This window comes from Ranitomeya variabilis, chromosome 4, assembly GCF_051348905.1.
Source record: "Ranitomeya variabilis isolate aRanVar5 chromosome 4, aRanVar5.hap1, whole genome shotgun sequence".
NCBI lineage: Eukaryota > Metazoa > Chordata > Amphibia > Anura > Dendrobatidae > Ranitomeya > Ranitomeya variabilis.
This window is the reverse complement of record NC_135235.1, coordinates 630,900,795-630,917,015: the sequence shown is the minus strand read 5'-3', so window position 1 is coordinate 630,917,015 and position 16,221 is coordinate 630,900,795. Positions and strand designations below refer to the sequence as shown.

General features: G+C 43.7%; 1 protein-coding gene across 3 annotated transcripts in view; it reads left to right on the top strand.

The window, feature by feature from the left end:
* Positions 1-16,221, top strand: part of LOC143767231 (uncharacterized) — a 59,836-nt gene that overhangs the window by 18,840 nt on the left and 24,775 nt on the right. Inside the window, exons 2-7 of one of the 3 annotated variants that reach the window (XM_077255407.1) lie at positions 3,069-3,260; positions 3,348-3,941; positions 4,071-4,244; positions 4,324-4,447; positions 4,525-4,664; positions 14,808-14,898. In XM_077255407.1, the coding sequence (XP_077111522.1) occupies positions 3,864-3,941; positions 4,071-4,244; positions 4,324-4,447; positions 4,525-4,664; positions 14,808-14,898 (607 nt within the window). In that variant the 5' untranslated portion in view covers positions 3,069-3,260; positions 3,348-3,863. Of the gene's footprint in view, positions 1-3,068; positions 3,942-4,070; positions 4,245-4,323; positions 4,448-4,524; positions 4,665-14,807; positions 14,899-16,221 lie in introns of all 3 variants that reach the window. The other 2 variants (XM_077255409.1, XM_077255408.1) reach the window with 2 other exon arrangements.

Here is a 16,221-nt window from a genome sequence, read left to right as displayed (position 1 = left end):
ACATTTTGCAGTTGTCTTTTAATTTTTGCCAGAGCTATATGTACAGCAGTGGCCGTGCCCATTCTCCCCGCACTGTGAGGTTAGACAACAAAAGCTGAGGACGCTGCCTGGTCTGGGAGAGTAGAATGTAAACAAACTGGGTACAAGGAATGAAATTCAAGAGAAAATAAAGGTAGAAACCAAAAACAGGTGGATGCACCTATCAGTTATGCTCCCGGCTGCAGTAAAAACCCGCTTTGACAAAATACTAACAGCAGGGCAATTCAGCACCTCCAAGGCATTGATGGACAATTCATGCCACATGTCCAGCTTGGATACCTAATAGTTGTATGGCAAAGAGGAATCACGGAGGCTTGCTGGAATGGTCTGCTAGGTACTTGTTAACCATCTTCAAAAACTTTTCCCTTCTTGTCAGACTAACCTGCGCATGGGAGGGTCTAATGAAACTGTCACAGAAAATTGAATATGAACAGGAAGTCAGAGACCAGCAGCAGCCCAGACTTCCTCTTCATTTTCAATTTATCTGAAGGCAGGGACAGTGATGCCAGCTCTGATTGGGCGCAGGGGTTGTGTCACAACAACTGCATGAGAGAGCGAGTGCCGACACCTCAGGAACAGCCTTGGCATGGGAGCTGAGTATAAGCTTTATGCCAAGAGTGAGATATGAGAAAGGGTATTCGTAGTGGACAACCCATTTAAGTACTTATAGCACTGAGCACCTTATCCATTTTTTAGTGTACCAACGTGTGTGAATAATCAGTGTTTGGTCCGAGCTTTGCTCTTTACCACTGTTGATTTTAACTTATTGAATAAAAGTTAATTTTTAAAAATAATTAGAATCATAGAATGTTAGAGTTGGAAGGGACCTCCTGGGTCATCTGGTCCAACCCCCTGCTCAAAGCAGGATTCACTAAATCATCCCAGACAGATGTCTGTCCAGCCTCTGTTTGAAGACTTCCATTGAAGGATAATTCACCACCTCTCGTGGCAGCCTGTTCCACTCATTGATCACCCTGTCAGAAATTTTTTTCTAATATCTAATCTGTGTCTCCTCTCATAACGTTTTATCCCATTGCTTTGAGTCTTTCCTTGTGCAAATGAGAATAAAGATGATCCTTCTACAATGTCACGGCCCTTGAGATATTTGTAGAGAGCTATTAAGTCTCCTCTCAGTCTTCTTTTTTGCAAGCTAAACATTCCCAAATCCTGTAAATGTTCCTCATAGGACATGGTTTGCAGACCAGTCACCATTCTGGTTGCTCTTCTCTGAACTTGCTCCAGTTTGTTGATGTCTTTTTTTTTAAAAATGTGGTACCCAAAACTGAACACAGTATTCCAGATGAGGTCTGACCAAAGAGAAGTAGAGGGCAATAATGACTTCACATGATCTAGTCAACTATCACTGCAGCCCTCCACCAGTTGGGCCTTTATGGCAGAGAGGCCCGACGGAAGCCTCTCCTCAATGCAAGAGATATGAAAGCCCGCATGGAGTTTGCTAAGTAACACATGAAGGACTCCCAGACTATGAGAAATAAGATTCTCTGGTCTGATGAGACGAAGATAAAAATTTTGGTAATAATTCTAAGATATATGTGTGGAGAAAACCAATCACTGCTCATCACCTGCCCAATACAATCCCAACAGTGAAACATGGTGGTGGCAGCATCATGCTATGGGGGTGTTTTTCAGCTTCAGGAACAGGACGACTGGTTGCCATTGAAGGAAACATGAATGCGACCAAGTACAGAGATATCCTGGATGAAATCCTCTTCCAGAGTGCTCTGGACCTGAGAGTTGGCGGAAGGTTCCCCTTCCAACAGGACAATGACCTTAAGCACACAGCTAAAATAACAAAGAAGTGGCTTCAGAACAACTCTGTGACCATTATTGACTGGCCCAGCCAGAACCCTGACCTAAATCCAATTGAATAGAAAAAACATTCTCCAAGCCATTCTTAGCTATATGTATAGCGGTGCGTTAATTCGCATCTGTATGCTGATTGCATACTGTGATAATAGCGACTCAAATATACAGAATATGAACAAAAAAAGGAGAGAGCTGAGTCAATACTAATTTAACATACAAATTTAACAATATTTTATTTTAAACCCGTAAATCACACTAAGGTCAATACAAAAGTTAAAAAAGCAACGTATAGAGCAGTACAAAGAACAACTATATATACTGGGTCAGTGATAAAAATCCAAGATGATGAGTACCGCTCACAATGCAAAGCACCATGGGCAAATATAGAAAAAAGGAAAATACAATTACTGCTATAAATGTTAATTCATTAGTGGCTGATAAATTGGCTCAGCTGCGAGGCATATTCCAATAGGTGCAACCAGCTACCAGCAAAAAATTCAAAGAGAGGGCCTCCTGACTCCAAACAGCTGTATATATATTAGCCACATTCACTATATACCACACATGAATAGACAGTAACAAGGTCAATGAATAAAGTTAGGTTCTATTACCCATAGTGGTGCAAAGCAGGTGAGCTGGGACTCACTCCCCAACGTACGTTTCGGTACAGATCTTCAGGGGGTGTGAAGAAGGAGATCTGTACCGAAACGTACGTTGGGAGTGAGTCCCAGCTCACCTGCTTTGCACCACTATGGGTAATAGAACCTAACTTTATTCATTGACCTTGTTACTGTCTATTCATGTGTGGTATATAGTGAATGTGGCTAATATATATACAGCTGTTTGGAGTCAGGAGGCCCTCTCTTTGAATTTTTTGCTGGTAGCTGGTTGCACCTATTGGAATATGCCTCGCAGCTGAGCCAATTTATCAGCCACTAATGAATTAACATTTATAGCAGTAATTGTATTTTCCTTTTTTCTATATTTGCCCATGGTGCTTTGCATTGTGAGCGGTACTCATCATCTTGGATTTTTATCACTGACCCAGTATATATAGTTGTTCTTTGTACTGCTCTATACGTTGCTAACTTTTGTATTGACCTTAGTGTGATTTACGGGTTTAAAATAAAATATTGTTAAATTTGTATGTTAAATTAGTATTGACTCAGCTCTCTCCTTTTTTTGTTCTAAATCCAATTTAGCATCTCTGGAGAGACCTGAAAATGGCTGTCCACCAACGTTCACCATCCAACCTGATGGAATTGGAGAGGATCTACAAGGAAGAATGGCAGAGGATCCCCAAATCCAGGTGTGAAAAACTTGCTGCATCATTCCCAGGAAGACTCATGGCTGTACATCTCAAAAGTGTGCTTCTACTCAATACTGAGCAAAGGGTCTGAATACTTATGATCATGTAATATTTCAGTTTTTCTATTTTAATAAATTTGCAAACATTTCTACATTTCTGGGTTTTTTTTTAGTCAAGCCAGGGTGCAGAGTGTACATTAATGAGAAAAAATTAACATTTTTGAATTTACCAAATGGCTGCAATGAAACAAAAAGTGAAAAATGTAAAGGGCCTCTGAGTACTTACCGTACCTACTGTAAGTAAGAACTTAGTGTGTTGGGTGTATGGACTAATTGGGGGTACGTTATGTGTTAAATTTGAAGTCTGAGAGATGTAAGTGTGAGATTAACTTTGTAAGGGGTTCACATCACTTTACGTCACCCCTATCCAGTGTCATGTGGTAGCTAAGTGAGGGCCTGACCATGACAGTGACTATAATTTGATTGTGTGTTATACTGGGGCAGGATGGAGCCCATGACTGGATGTAGTGATCATGTGAAGCCGGTAACAGCGCTGCAGATTTCTTACATGGGATCTTTATGATATTACAGTACGTCGTCATCTTCTCCCTATTCAGGTCCCTACAATATCGGGCCCTCTCAGTGGAGATCTTCTATATGAGAGAATTTTCCTGACTGACCCTACAAGAATGGATAGGGAACAGGACAAGATGGTGGAGAGGATATTACACCTCACCCTAGAGATCCTCTTCCAGCTTACTGGAGAGGTGAGAGATTCTGATGACGTCACATTACATCATTCTTATCTATGGGAATAACAGATGGACAGAACTGGAGAGGTGAGGACTCTGGGAATGTCTGTAGTGAGATTTATTAATGTGTTTCTCCGTAACCAGGATTACACAGTAATGAAGATGTCTAGTGAGAGATGTCAGGCCCCTGTGTCTGAGGGAAGTGGAAGACCCCCGAGAATCACAGGGCCTCCATCTCACCCCCTGATACATGAGGACATCAATGAGCAAAAGATCCTAGAACTCACCTATAAGATGATTGAGCTGCTGACTGGAGAGGTGACATTGCTGGGAATGTTGTGACATACTGTAACGCTGTGAAGGGATCGATGGATAACAGTATCATTGTATGTGTCAGGTTCCTATAAGATTTCAGGATGTCACTGTCTATTTCTCCATGGACGAGTGGGAATATTTAGAAAGACACAAAGATCTCTACAATCACATTATAATGGAGGTTCCCCAGCCCTTCACATCACCAGGTAATAGACAGGACTAAATACACACATCCTATATGTATGTGAAGAATGAATTAAATTCCTGTATGTGTTTCCTACAGATTTATCCAATAAGAGGACAGCACGAGAAAGATGTTCCCATCGTCTTCTACCACAGGACTGTAAGCAAGAAATTCAGAATGTTCCTCAGGATCATCAGGTAGATGGTGTAAAAAAGCTACTCATTTGGGAGCAGGATCAGGTATCACAGAAATTGTTTCTGTTTAAAAGTCTGGCTGGTTTATTTCACTCCTTACAAACCACATTACAGGAAACCTTAAATACAGCCCTTGTCTGGCACAAAGTGAAACATAAAGTAAAAGCTCCATACAATAGTCCAGCTTCTTAGTGTTTTAGCAAAGGGACACAATCCTGGAGGCCTACACACCTCCAAACACAGACCATGTGTGAGACAAACCGGTCCCATTTTACAATTTGAAAAACACCCAAGAGTGGAGATATTGTGAGCAGCTGTCCAGCCAAACTCTTCAGCTGCTCACATTAAACCTGGCCCTGTCATAGCTGATTAACTTCTCTTAGTACTATGTGTACTAGAGCATTACTTCATATTTACATCACAGAGTACATTCACCTCTGTGATACATATCTCCCATCCACTATGTGTCCGGCAGCCAACTTACAATGGAGAGAAAGTGTCATGGAAAATCCCCTATAGTGTGTAGAAACTGTGAAAGTCTTGTCTTCAGTTTTGTTTTATACACCAGAATTATACACCGAATGAAAATTTTGTGGACATCATATTTACACTAGATAGCGGGCACTCAACTTTATGAACATTTCCTACACAATATAACTCATTTTCCACATGCAGTTCCAATTCCTTCCTTTTTCTCATGTGTCCTATATTTTCACCTTTCCTCTTTACTTCACCACAACCCAGCACAGTACTATAGCCCAATAAGCAAGAGTCCTATTCTCAACCCGTGGTTCCGTGTCTTCTTTCCCATCTAGAGAGCTATATTGCCAGTATGGCCAGTACTTAACTTCTCTGTCACTGACGCCTTGGAACTCCCGCCCAGGCCATTCTCTTCCTCTCATGTACTCTGTCCGATCTTGGCCTGTTACCTCTCGGAGTATTAAAGGGAACCTGTGACCCCCAAAATCGATGGTGAGGTAAGCTCACCGTCATCAGGGGCTTATCTACAACATTCTGTAATGCTGTAGATAAGCCGCCGATGTTACCTGAAAGAGGAGAAAAAGACGTTAGATTATACTCACCCAGGGGCGGTCTCAGGTCCGGTAAAGCGCCTCCCATCTTCATTCCATGACGTCCTCTTCTGGTCTTCATGTTGCGGCTCCGGCGCAGGCTGTTGTGAAATTGGATTTTGGGCTCCCCCGGTGGCCACTGGTGGAATTGAACTGGTGTGCATCATCCTCTCTGTTCACCTGTTTCCATCAGGATGTGGGAGTCGCTATTTAGCCTGCCTCCTCTGTCACTTCCATGCCGGTCAACATTGTAATCAGAAGCCTTTCTGTGCATGTTCCTGCTGCTAGACAACTTCCAGCTAAGTTGGACTTTAGTCCTTGTTTGTTTTTGCATTTTGTTCCAGTTCACAGCTGTAGTTTCGTTTCTGTGTCTGGAAAGCTCTTGTGATCTGAAATTGCCACTCTGATGTTATGAGTTAATACTAGAGTCTTAAAGTAATTTCAGGATGGTGTTTTGATAGTGTTTTTAGCTGACCATGAAAGTGTCCTTTCTGTCTTCCTGCTATTTAGTAAGCGGACCTCAATTTTGCTAAACCTATTTTCATACTACGTTTGTCATTTCATCTAAAATCACCGCCAATATTTGTGGGGGGCCTCTGTCTGCCTTTCGGGGAATTTTCTCTAGAGGTGAGCCAGGACTATATTTTCCTCTGCCAGGATTAGTTAGTCCTCCGGCCGGCGCTGGGCGTCTAGGGATAAAACGCAGGCTACGCTACCCGGCTACTGTTAGTTGTGCGGCAGGTTTAGTTCATGGTCAGTTTAGTTTCCATCCTTCCAAGAGCTAGTTCTTATTTTTGCTGGGCTATGTTCTCTTGCCATTGAGAACCATAACAGTTTGACCGGCCCAAAAAGGGTTAAATTAATTGACAGAGAAAGGAGAGACAAGAGAAGTCTGCTGAAGATTTTTTTTTTTTTTTCCTTCAGTTCTGAGTGTGCTTGTAATTGAATCCTTGCAAGTCTGCCTATGTTGCAGCCTTTCTCTCTCTCTCTCCTTCTAATCCTGGAATGGCTCTGTGTTCACCTGTGTAAAATGGATATTCAGAGTTTAGCTGCAGGTTTGAATAATCTTACCACGAAAGTTCAAAATTTACAAGATTTTGTTGTTCATGTTCCTATATCTGAACCTAGAATTCCTTTGCCTGAATTTTTCTCGGGGAATAGATCTTGCTTCCAAAATTTCAAAAATAATTGCAAGTTGTTTTTGTCCCTGAAATCTCGCTCTGCTGGAGATCCTGCTCAGCAGGTCAGGATTGTGATTTCCTTGCTCCGGGGCGACCCTCAGGATTGGGCTTTTGCATTGGCTCCAGGGGATCCTGCGTTGCTCAATGTGGATGCGTTTTTTCTGGCCTTGGGGTTGCTTTATGAGGAACCTCAGTTAGAACTTCAGGCGGAAAAGGCCTTGATGTCCCTATCTCAGGGGCAAGACGAAGCTGAAATATACTGCCAGAAATTCCGTAAATGGGCTGTGCTTACTCAGTGGAATGAGTGCGCCCTGGCGGCGAATTTCAGAGAGGGTCTCTCTGATGCCATTAAGGATGTTATGGTGGGGTTCCCTGTGCCTGCGGGTCTGAATGAGTCCATGACAATGGCTATCCAGATCGATAGGCGTCTGCGGGAGCGCAAACCTGTGCACCATTTGGCGGTGTCTACTGAGAAGACGCCAGAGAATATGCAATGTGATAGAATTCTGTCCAGAAGTGAACGGCAGAATTTTAGACGAAAAAATGGGTTGTGCTTCTATTGCGGTGATTCAACTCATGTTATATCAGCATGCTCTAAGCGTACTAAGAAGCTTGATAAGTCTGTTTCAATTGGCACTTTACAGTCTAAGTTTATTCTATCTGTGACCCTGATTTGTTCTTTATCATCTATTACCGCGGATGCTATGTCGACTCTGGCGCCGCTTTGAGTCTTATGGATTGGTCCTTTGCCAAACGCTGTGGGTATGATTTGGAGCCTCTTGAAACTCCTATACCCCTGAAGGTGATTGACTCCACCCCATTGGCTAGCAATAAACCACAATACTGGACACAAGTAACTATGCGGATTAATCCGGATCACCAGGAGATTATTCGCTTTCTTGTGCTGTATAACCTACATGATGTGTTGGTGCTTGGATTGCCATGGCTGCAATCTCATAACCCAGTCCTTGACTGGAAAGCTATGTCTGTGTTAAGCTGGGGATGTAAGGGGACGCATGGGGACGTACCTGTGGTTTCCATTTCATCATCTATTCCCTCTGAGATTCCTGAATTCTTGACTGAATATCGTGACGTTTTTGAAGAACCTAAGCTTGGTTCATTACCTCCGCACCGGGAGTGCGATTGTGCCATAGATTTGATTCCGGGTAGTAAATACCCTAAGGGTCGTTTATTTAATCTGTCTGTGCCTGAACATGCTGCTATGCGAGAATATATAAAGGAGTCCTTGGAAAAGGGACATATTTGTCCTTCGTCATCTCCCTTAGGAGCCGTTTTTTTCTTTGTGGCTAAGAAAGATGGTTCTTTGAGGCCGTGCATTGATTATCGGCTTTTGAATAAGATCACGGTTAAATATCAATATCCGTTGCCACTGCTGACTGATTTGTTTGCTCGCATAAAGGGGGCCAAGTGGTTCTCTAAGATAGATCTCCGTGGGGCGTATAATTTGGTGCGAATTAAGCAGGGGGATGAGTGGAAAACCGCATTTAATACGCCCGAGGGCCACTTTGAGTATTTGGTGATGCCTTTTGGTCTTTCAAATGCCCCTTCAGTCTTTCAGTCCTTTATGCATGACATTTTCCGTGATTATTTGGATAAATTTATGATTGTGTATCTGGATGATATTTTGATTTTTTCGGATGACTGGGACTCTCATGTCCAGCAGGTCAGGAGGGTTTTTCAGGTTTTGCGGTCTAATTCCTTGTGTGTGAAGGGTTCTAAGTGCGTTTTTGGGGTTCAAAAGATTTCCTTTTTGGGATATATTTTTTCCCCCTCTTCCATCGAGATGGATCCTGTCAAGGTTCAGGCTATTTGTGATTGGACGCAACCCTCTTCTCTTAAGAGTCTTCAGAAATTTTTGGGCTTTGCTAACTTTTATCGTCGATTTATTGCTGGTTTTTCTGATGTTGTTAGACCATTGACTGATTTGACTAAGAAGGGTGCTGATGTTGCTCATTGGTCCCCTGCTGCTGTGGAGGCCTTTCGGGAGCTTAAGCGCCGCTTTTCTTCCGCCCCTGTGCTGCGTCAGCCTGATGTTGATCTTCCTTTTCAGGTTGAGGTCGACGCTTCTGAAATCGGAGCTGGGGCGGTTTTGTCGCAGAGAAGTTCCGATTGCTCCGTGATGAGACCTTGTGCTTTTTTCTCACGTAAATTTTCGCCCGCCGAGCGGAATTATGATATTGGGAATCGGGAGCTTTTGGCCATGAAGTGGGCTTTTGAGGAGTGGCGTCATTGGCTTGAGGGGGCTAGACATCAGGTGGTGGTATTGACTGACCACAAAAATCTAATTTATCTTGAGTCCGCCAGACGCCTGAATCCTAGACAGGCGCGCTGGTCGTTGTTTTTCTCTCGGTTTAATTTTGTGGTGTCCTACCTGCCGGGTTCTAAGAATGTTAAGGCGGATGCCCTTTCTAGGAGTTTTGAGCCTGACTCCCCTGGTAATTCTGAACCTACAGGTATCCTTAAGGATGGAGTGATATTGTCTGCCGTTTCTCCAGACCTGCGGCGGGCCTTGCAGGAGTTTCAGGCGGATAGACCTGATCGTTGCCCACCTGGTAGACTGTTTGTTCCTGATGATTGGACCAGTAAAGTCATTTCTGAGGTTCATTCTTCTGCGTTGGCAGGTCATCCTGGAATCTTTGGTACCAGGGATTTGGTGGCAAGGTCCTTCTGGTGGCCTTCCCTGTCTCGAGATGTGCGAGGCTTCGTGCAGTCTTGTGACGTTTGTGCTCGGGCCAAGCCTTGTTGTTCTCGGGCTAGTGGATTGTTGTTGCCCTTGCCTATCCCGAAGAGGCCCTGGACGCACATCTCGATGGATTTTATTTCGGATCTTCCTGTGTCTCAGAAGATGTCTGTCATCTGGGTGGTGTGTGATCGTTTCTCTAAGATGGTCCATTTGGTTCCCCTGCCTAAGTTGCCTTCTTCTTCCGAGTTGGTTCCTCTGTTTTTTCAAAATGTGGTCCGTTTGCATGGTATTCCGGAGAATATCGTTTCTGACAGAGGTACCCAATTCGTGTCTAGATTTTGGCGAGCATTCTGTGCTAGGATGGGCATAGATTTGTCTTTCTCGTCTGCTTTCCATCCTCAGACTAATGGCCAGACCGAGCGGACGAATCAGACCTTGGAGACATATTTGAGGTGTTTTGTGTCTGCAGATCAGGATGATTGGGTTGCTTTTTTGCCTTTAGCGGAGTTTGCCCTCAATAATCGGGCCAGCTCTGCCACCTTGGTGTCTCCCTTTTTCTGTAATTCAGGGTTTCATCCTCGATTTTCTTCTGGTCAGGTGGAATCTTCGGATTGTCCTGGAGTGGATGCTGTGGTGGAGAGGTTGCATCAGATTTGGGGGCAGGTAGTGGACAATTTGAAGTTGTCCCAGGAGAAGACTCAGCTTTTTGCCAACCGCCGGCGTCGGGTTGGTCCTCGGCTTTGTGTTGGGGACTTGGTGTGGTTGTCTTCTCGTTTTGTCCCTATGAGGGTTTCTTCTCCTAAGTTTAAGCCTCGGTTCATCGGCCCGTACAAGATATTGGAGATTCTTAACCCTGTGTCCTTCCGTTTGGACCTCCCTGCATCTTTTTCTATTCATAATGTTTTTCATCGGTCATTATTGCGCAGGTATGAGGTACCGGTTGTGCCTTCCGTTGAGCCTCCTGCTCCGGTGTTGGTTGAGGGCGAGTTGGAGTACGTTGTGGAAAAAATCTTAGACTCCCGTGTTTCCAGACGGAAACTCCAGTATCTGGTCAAATGGAAGGGATACGGTCAGGAGGATAATTCTTGGGTGACTGCCTCTGATGTTCATGCCTCCGATTTGGTCCGTGCCTTTCATAGGGCTCATCCTGATCGCCCTGGTGGTTCTGGTGAGGGTTCGGTGCCCCCTCTTTGAGGGGGGGGTACTGTTGTGAAATTGGATTTTGGGCTCCCCCGGTGGCCACTGGTGGAATTGAACTGGTGTGCATCATCCTCTCTGTTCACCTGTTTCCATCAGGATGTGGGAGTCGCTATTTAGCCTGCCTCCTCTGTCACTTCCATGCCGGTCAACATTGTAATCAGAAGCCTTTCTGTGCATGTTCCTGCTGCTAGACAACTTCCAGCTAAGTTGGACTTTAGTCCTTGTTTGTTTTTGCATTTTGTTCCAGTTCACAGCTGTAGTTTCGTTTCTGTGTCTGGAAAGCTCTTGTGATCTGAAATTGCCACTCTGATGTTATGAGTTAATACTAGAGTCTTAAAGTAATTTCAGGATGGTGTTTTGATAGTGTTTTTAGCTGACCATGAAAGTGTCCTTTCTGTCTTCCTGCTATTTAGTAAGCGGACCTCAATTTTGCTAAACCTATTTTCATACTACGTTTGTCATTTCATCTAAAATCACCGCCAATATTTGTGGGGGCCTCTGTCTGCCTTTCGGGGAATTTTCTCTAGAGGTGAGCCAGGACTATATTTTCCTCTGCCAGGATTAGTTAGTCCTCCGGCCGGCGCTGGGCGTCTAGGGATAAAACGCAGGCTACGCTACCCGGCTACTGTTAGTTGTGCGGCAGGTTTAGTTCATGGTCAGTTTAGTTTCCATCCTTCCAAGAGCTAGTTCTTATTTTTGCTGGGCTATGTTCTCTTGCCATTGAGAACCATAACAGCAGGCGTACTTTGTCTGCCCTGTTCAGGGCAGAGCAAAGTACTGCAGTGTGCAGGTGCCGGAAAGGTCAGAGAGGCCCGGCGCCTGCGCCCCAAAGTCCTAATCTTTAATTCTAACTCTCCCTACCATCAGGCAACACGCAGTACCGACATCATTAACACATATCGCAATTAACATTACACAGAATAAATTACAGTTGTTCTTAAAAGAACATCTCCTTACATTTCACCTTTCTTTAATGATGGCCATCCAACCTGAAAAACACCAATACACTCTCCTGCACATAACTTATATCAGACCAGATGAAGTCCTTTTGTTTTCCTTGAGACAGACCCAGTTTTACTTGGTTAGGACTCTGGAACCGTGTCCATTCGAGTAACTTTTTTAATTTTGTTCCTAACTTGCCACCAGGCCTTCTAGTTAATTTGGCACCTCAGAACAAAGACCCTCAATCCAAAACAACATGGCACAGTCCTTCCCATTTAGTGCAGCTCTTTCTGCTGAGGGCACATCAGTGATGATGAGTCACTTCTCACTGATAAGTCGTCAGTCGGAATAATCAAGGAGGCCGAGATCAATAGCCAGGAAGATACGTCATCAACAGAGGGAAGAGACAGGGTCGTAGTCAGGTAATGGTCCGAGGCCAAAATACCAGGAGAGTGGATCAGAGCAAAGGGGTTTAAACAGACGGATGGTCAGAACGAAGTCTAAGGTCAGGCCATAGATCAATGAAAACCAGTGTAGAACCACTCAGTGTCTCTTAATCCAGCAGGGAAATGCGCAATGAGCACAACAAAAGAAGGGGAGGAAACACTCTTCTGCCATCCATGGCCATTAACATGGGGGAGTCCTAGATGCATATGGGTTCTAGAACCGCTGAACTGTGGCCTTTAGGGACCCGAAACTGTCCCAATCATTAGGTGTAACAAGCACAACATGGCCTCTTTCAGTCTCTGACTCCATTGTCCTTCACCAACCTTCCTCTCTCTCTTGAGAAAGCAGAGACAACTCCACTCCTTCCCTTCTGTGTGCCTGCTCCTGCTATGATACTGCCTCTAAGGCCACCAGAGTCTTGGGCATGTGAAGATGAGCCAAGGCTCCTTCCATAACCTGGACAGTAACAGACCATGGCGCCAGCTAGGCCATCCCCCTATGCCCCACCGATGGAATAGGTTTTGTACCCCTGAACTGATTGGCCTTCATGTTTCTTTCCCAGGCCCTCTCTAGTTCCCACATATGTACAGCAGTGGCCGTACCCATGCTACCCACGCTGTGAGGTTAGAAAGCAAAAGCTCAGGAAGTTGCCTGGTCTGGGAGAGTAAAATGTAAACAAACTGGGTGCAAGGAATGAAGTCAAATTCAGGAGACACTAAAGGTAGAAACCAAAAACAAAAATTATAGGGCTGTTATATATTATAATACAGCACAGATAAGCTTAAAAAAATTTGGAGTTTGGGGCCGGAAAACCTCTTTAATTATGTTCCGTGCATACACAAGACAAGGAGTTGAGAAAGGGGTATTAACACACAATTTTGAATACAAACTAATGGTAGAATATATTAAAACCATACTGTTATTTTCTTTCCAAAATCCATAAATGTTTATACTATACATCTGTACGTTCTGTAATAGTGGGATGTAATTCAGTTACTTCTATCCCGATATTTAGACCTTGATTGAAAAGAAGGATTCCAGCTGGCAACAATGGACATTGAGAGCCTGTACACCCACATTCCACAGGGTTCCAGTATACAGGCTGTAAGACATCGATTGAAGAATAATAATACCAAGGATTAACTATTACAATTTACACTATATGTAAATCCTTATTCTTTGTTTTAGGACATAATTCTTTTCAATTTGCGGACCACTGGTATACCCAAGCAGCTAGTACCGCAATGGGTACCCCAATGGTCCCAATATTTGCAAATACACTCACCGGCCACTTTATTAGGTACACCATGCTAGTAACGGGTTGGACCCCTTTTGCCTTCAGAACTGCCTCAATTCTTCGTGGCATAGATTCAACAAGGTGCTGGAAGCATTCCTCAGAGATTTTGGTCCATATTGACATGATGGCATCACACAGTTGCCGCAGATTTGTCGGCTGCACATCCCAAAGATGCTCCATACAAGGCAGGATGGATCCATGCTTTCATGTTGTTTACGCCAAATTCTGACCCTACCATCCGAATGTCGCAGCAGAAATCGAGACTCATCAGACCAAGCAACGTTTTTCCAATCTTCTACTGTCCAATTTCGATGAGCTTGTACAAATTGTAGCCTCAGTTTCCTGTTCTTAGCTGAAAGGAGTGGTACCCGGTGTGGTCTTCTGCTGCTGTAGCCCATCTGCCTCAAAGTTCGACGCACTGTGCATTCACAGATGCTCTTAGGCCTACCTTGGTTGTAACGGGTGGCGATTTGAGTCACTGTTGCCTTTCTATCAGCTCGAACCAGTCTGCCCATTCTCCTCTGACCTCTGGCATCAACAAGGCATTTCCGCCCACAGAACTGCCGCTCACTGGATTTTTTTTCTTTTTCGGACCATTCTCTGTAAACCCTAGAGATGGTTGTGCGTGAAAATCCCAGTAGATCAGCAGTTTCTGAAATACTCAGAGCAGCCCTTCTGGCACCAACAACCATGCCACGTTCAAAGGCACTCAAATCACCTTTCTTCCCCATACTGATGCTCGGTTTGAACTGCAGGAGATTGTCTTGACCATGTCTACATGCCTAAATGCACTGAGTTGCCGCCATGTGATTGGCTGATTAGAAATTAAGTGTTAACAAGAAGTTGGACAGGTGTACCTAATAAAGTGGCCAGTGAGTGTATATCTTTGTGGTATTTTGAAACTTGACCATATGAACTTGGAATAAAAAAAACACAAAATAATGCGCCAGTGGTGAATGCCACTCATTTTTCTTCTTCTTTCATAATTTTTAAAAATATTGCTGCACAGTTGCGCACCACCATATCTGGCATTCTCTTTTAACCAGCATAGCATACTCCAGTGGTATATACTTGCAGCATTGCTGGTTTGCTTGTCTTTTCAATTGAACGTAAAGCTGATCATACACACTAGAAGTTGTCTGGATCATCTCACAATTTTCTAGCTGTAGAGACTGCTGGTTAGAATTAGGAGCCAAAAGGTTGGATTTATATGGAAAACCTGCAGCTATGTGATAACTACTCCTGCATTGTCATTTATGGTCCTCATGTTAAATGATCTTTTCAGTTCTTCTAAATCATTCCACAAGACGCCTCCATCTTTCTTTGTCTTTTACAATTTTGCTCTAGGGTAAAGATTTGACCCATATTGATACTACAGAGACATATGTGAAGAGTGATGAGTGGTGTAAAGGGGAGATTCCTACAGATAACTGCACAGGTGAGTGATTACAATTAAAGGCAGAGAAGTCACATATTCTACTTAGTCAATGGCTTGTAGAATTTCTTTATATGTTTAATGTTTTATACAGAGCTTTACTTGTGGATTTTACATGTAAAGATTTAATGTTTCAAAATAAAAAACACATTTTGACACTGTTTTCGCCATGATCGCTTCTGAGCTGCTGTAGAGGAGATCCTTCTGTATTCATAGTCTTGTCCATTGCAGGACACTGAGCTCAGTGAATCCCTCTAAATATTCTTTTGAAGATTGTTAGTGTTGGGAACCTATGATACAGAAAAATATAGAAGAAAATACACTCTCTGACAGAAGTTATATCACTTATCCATGTTATGTACAGTACAGACCAAAAGTTTGGACACGCCTTCTCATTTAAAGATTTTTCTGTATTTTCATGAATATGAAAATTGTACATTCACACTGCGTTATGCCGCGGGTAACTCACTCCGTTACCGCCGCTATTAACCCTGTGTGACCAAGTTTTTACTATTGATGCTGCCTATGCAGCGTCAATAGTAAAAACATCTAATGTTAAAAATAATAAAAAAAATAAAAAATCATTATATACTCACCTTCCGCGGCCTTTCCCGCTCCTCGCGATGCTCCGGTGACCGCTCCATGCAAGCGGCAGGTTGCGGTGACAAGGATGGTCTGCGAGAAGGACCTGCCATGACGTCACGGTCATGTGACCGCGACGTCATCACAGGTCCTGCGCGCCTGCGTGAGAAGGACCTGCCGTGACGTCACGGTCATGTGACTGCGACATCACAGGTCCTGCGCGCCTGCACGAGAAGGAGGCGACAGAACTACAAGGGGCCCTCGGAAGGTGAGTATATGTTTATTTTTTATTTTTTAACCTGTGACATACGTGGCTGGGCAATATACTACATGACTGGCTAATATACACTGTGTTCCAAATTATTATACACAAAGAATTTAGGAGTGATAAGGTTAGAAGTTTTTTGTTTGTCATTAAAACTCATTGATGGTGATGTGTGTCAGGGCTCTTTATATCACTGAAAGCAATTGCAGATACCTGTGCAAATTAGTTTGACAGGTGTGTCCAAATAAAGGCAAGACTGCTTAAGAAGGCTGTTCCACATTATTAAGCAGCCTACATTTTTTGCCAAAATGGGAAAGAAAAAGGATGTGTCAGCTGCTGAGAAGCAACAAATTGTGGAGTATTTAGGTCAAGGCATGACTACAATCTACATTGCCAAGACACTTCATCGTGATCATCGCGCAATCAAGAAGTATGTAGCTGATTCCCAGCACACACGTGTGCGTGCTGATAAGGAAAAA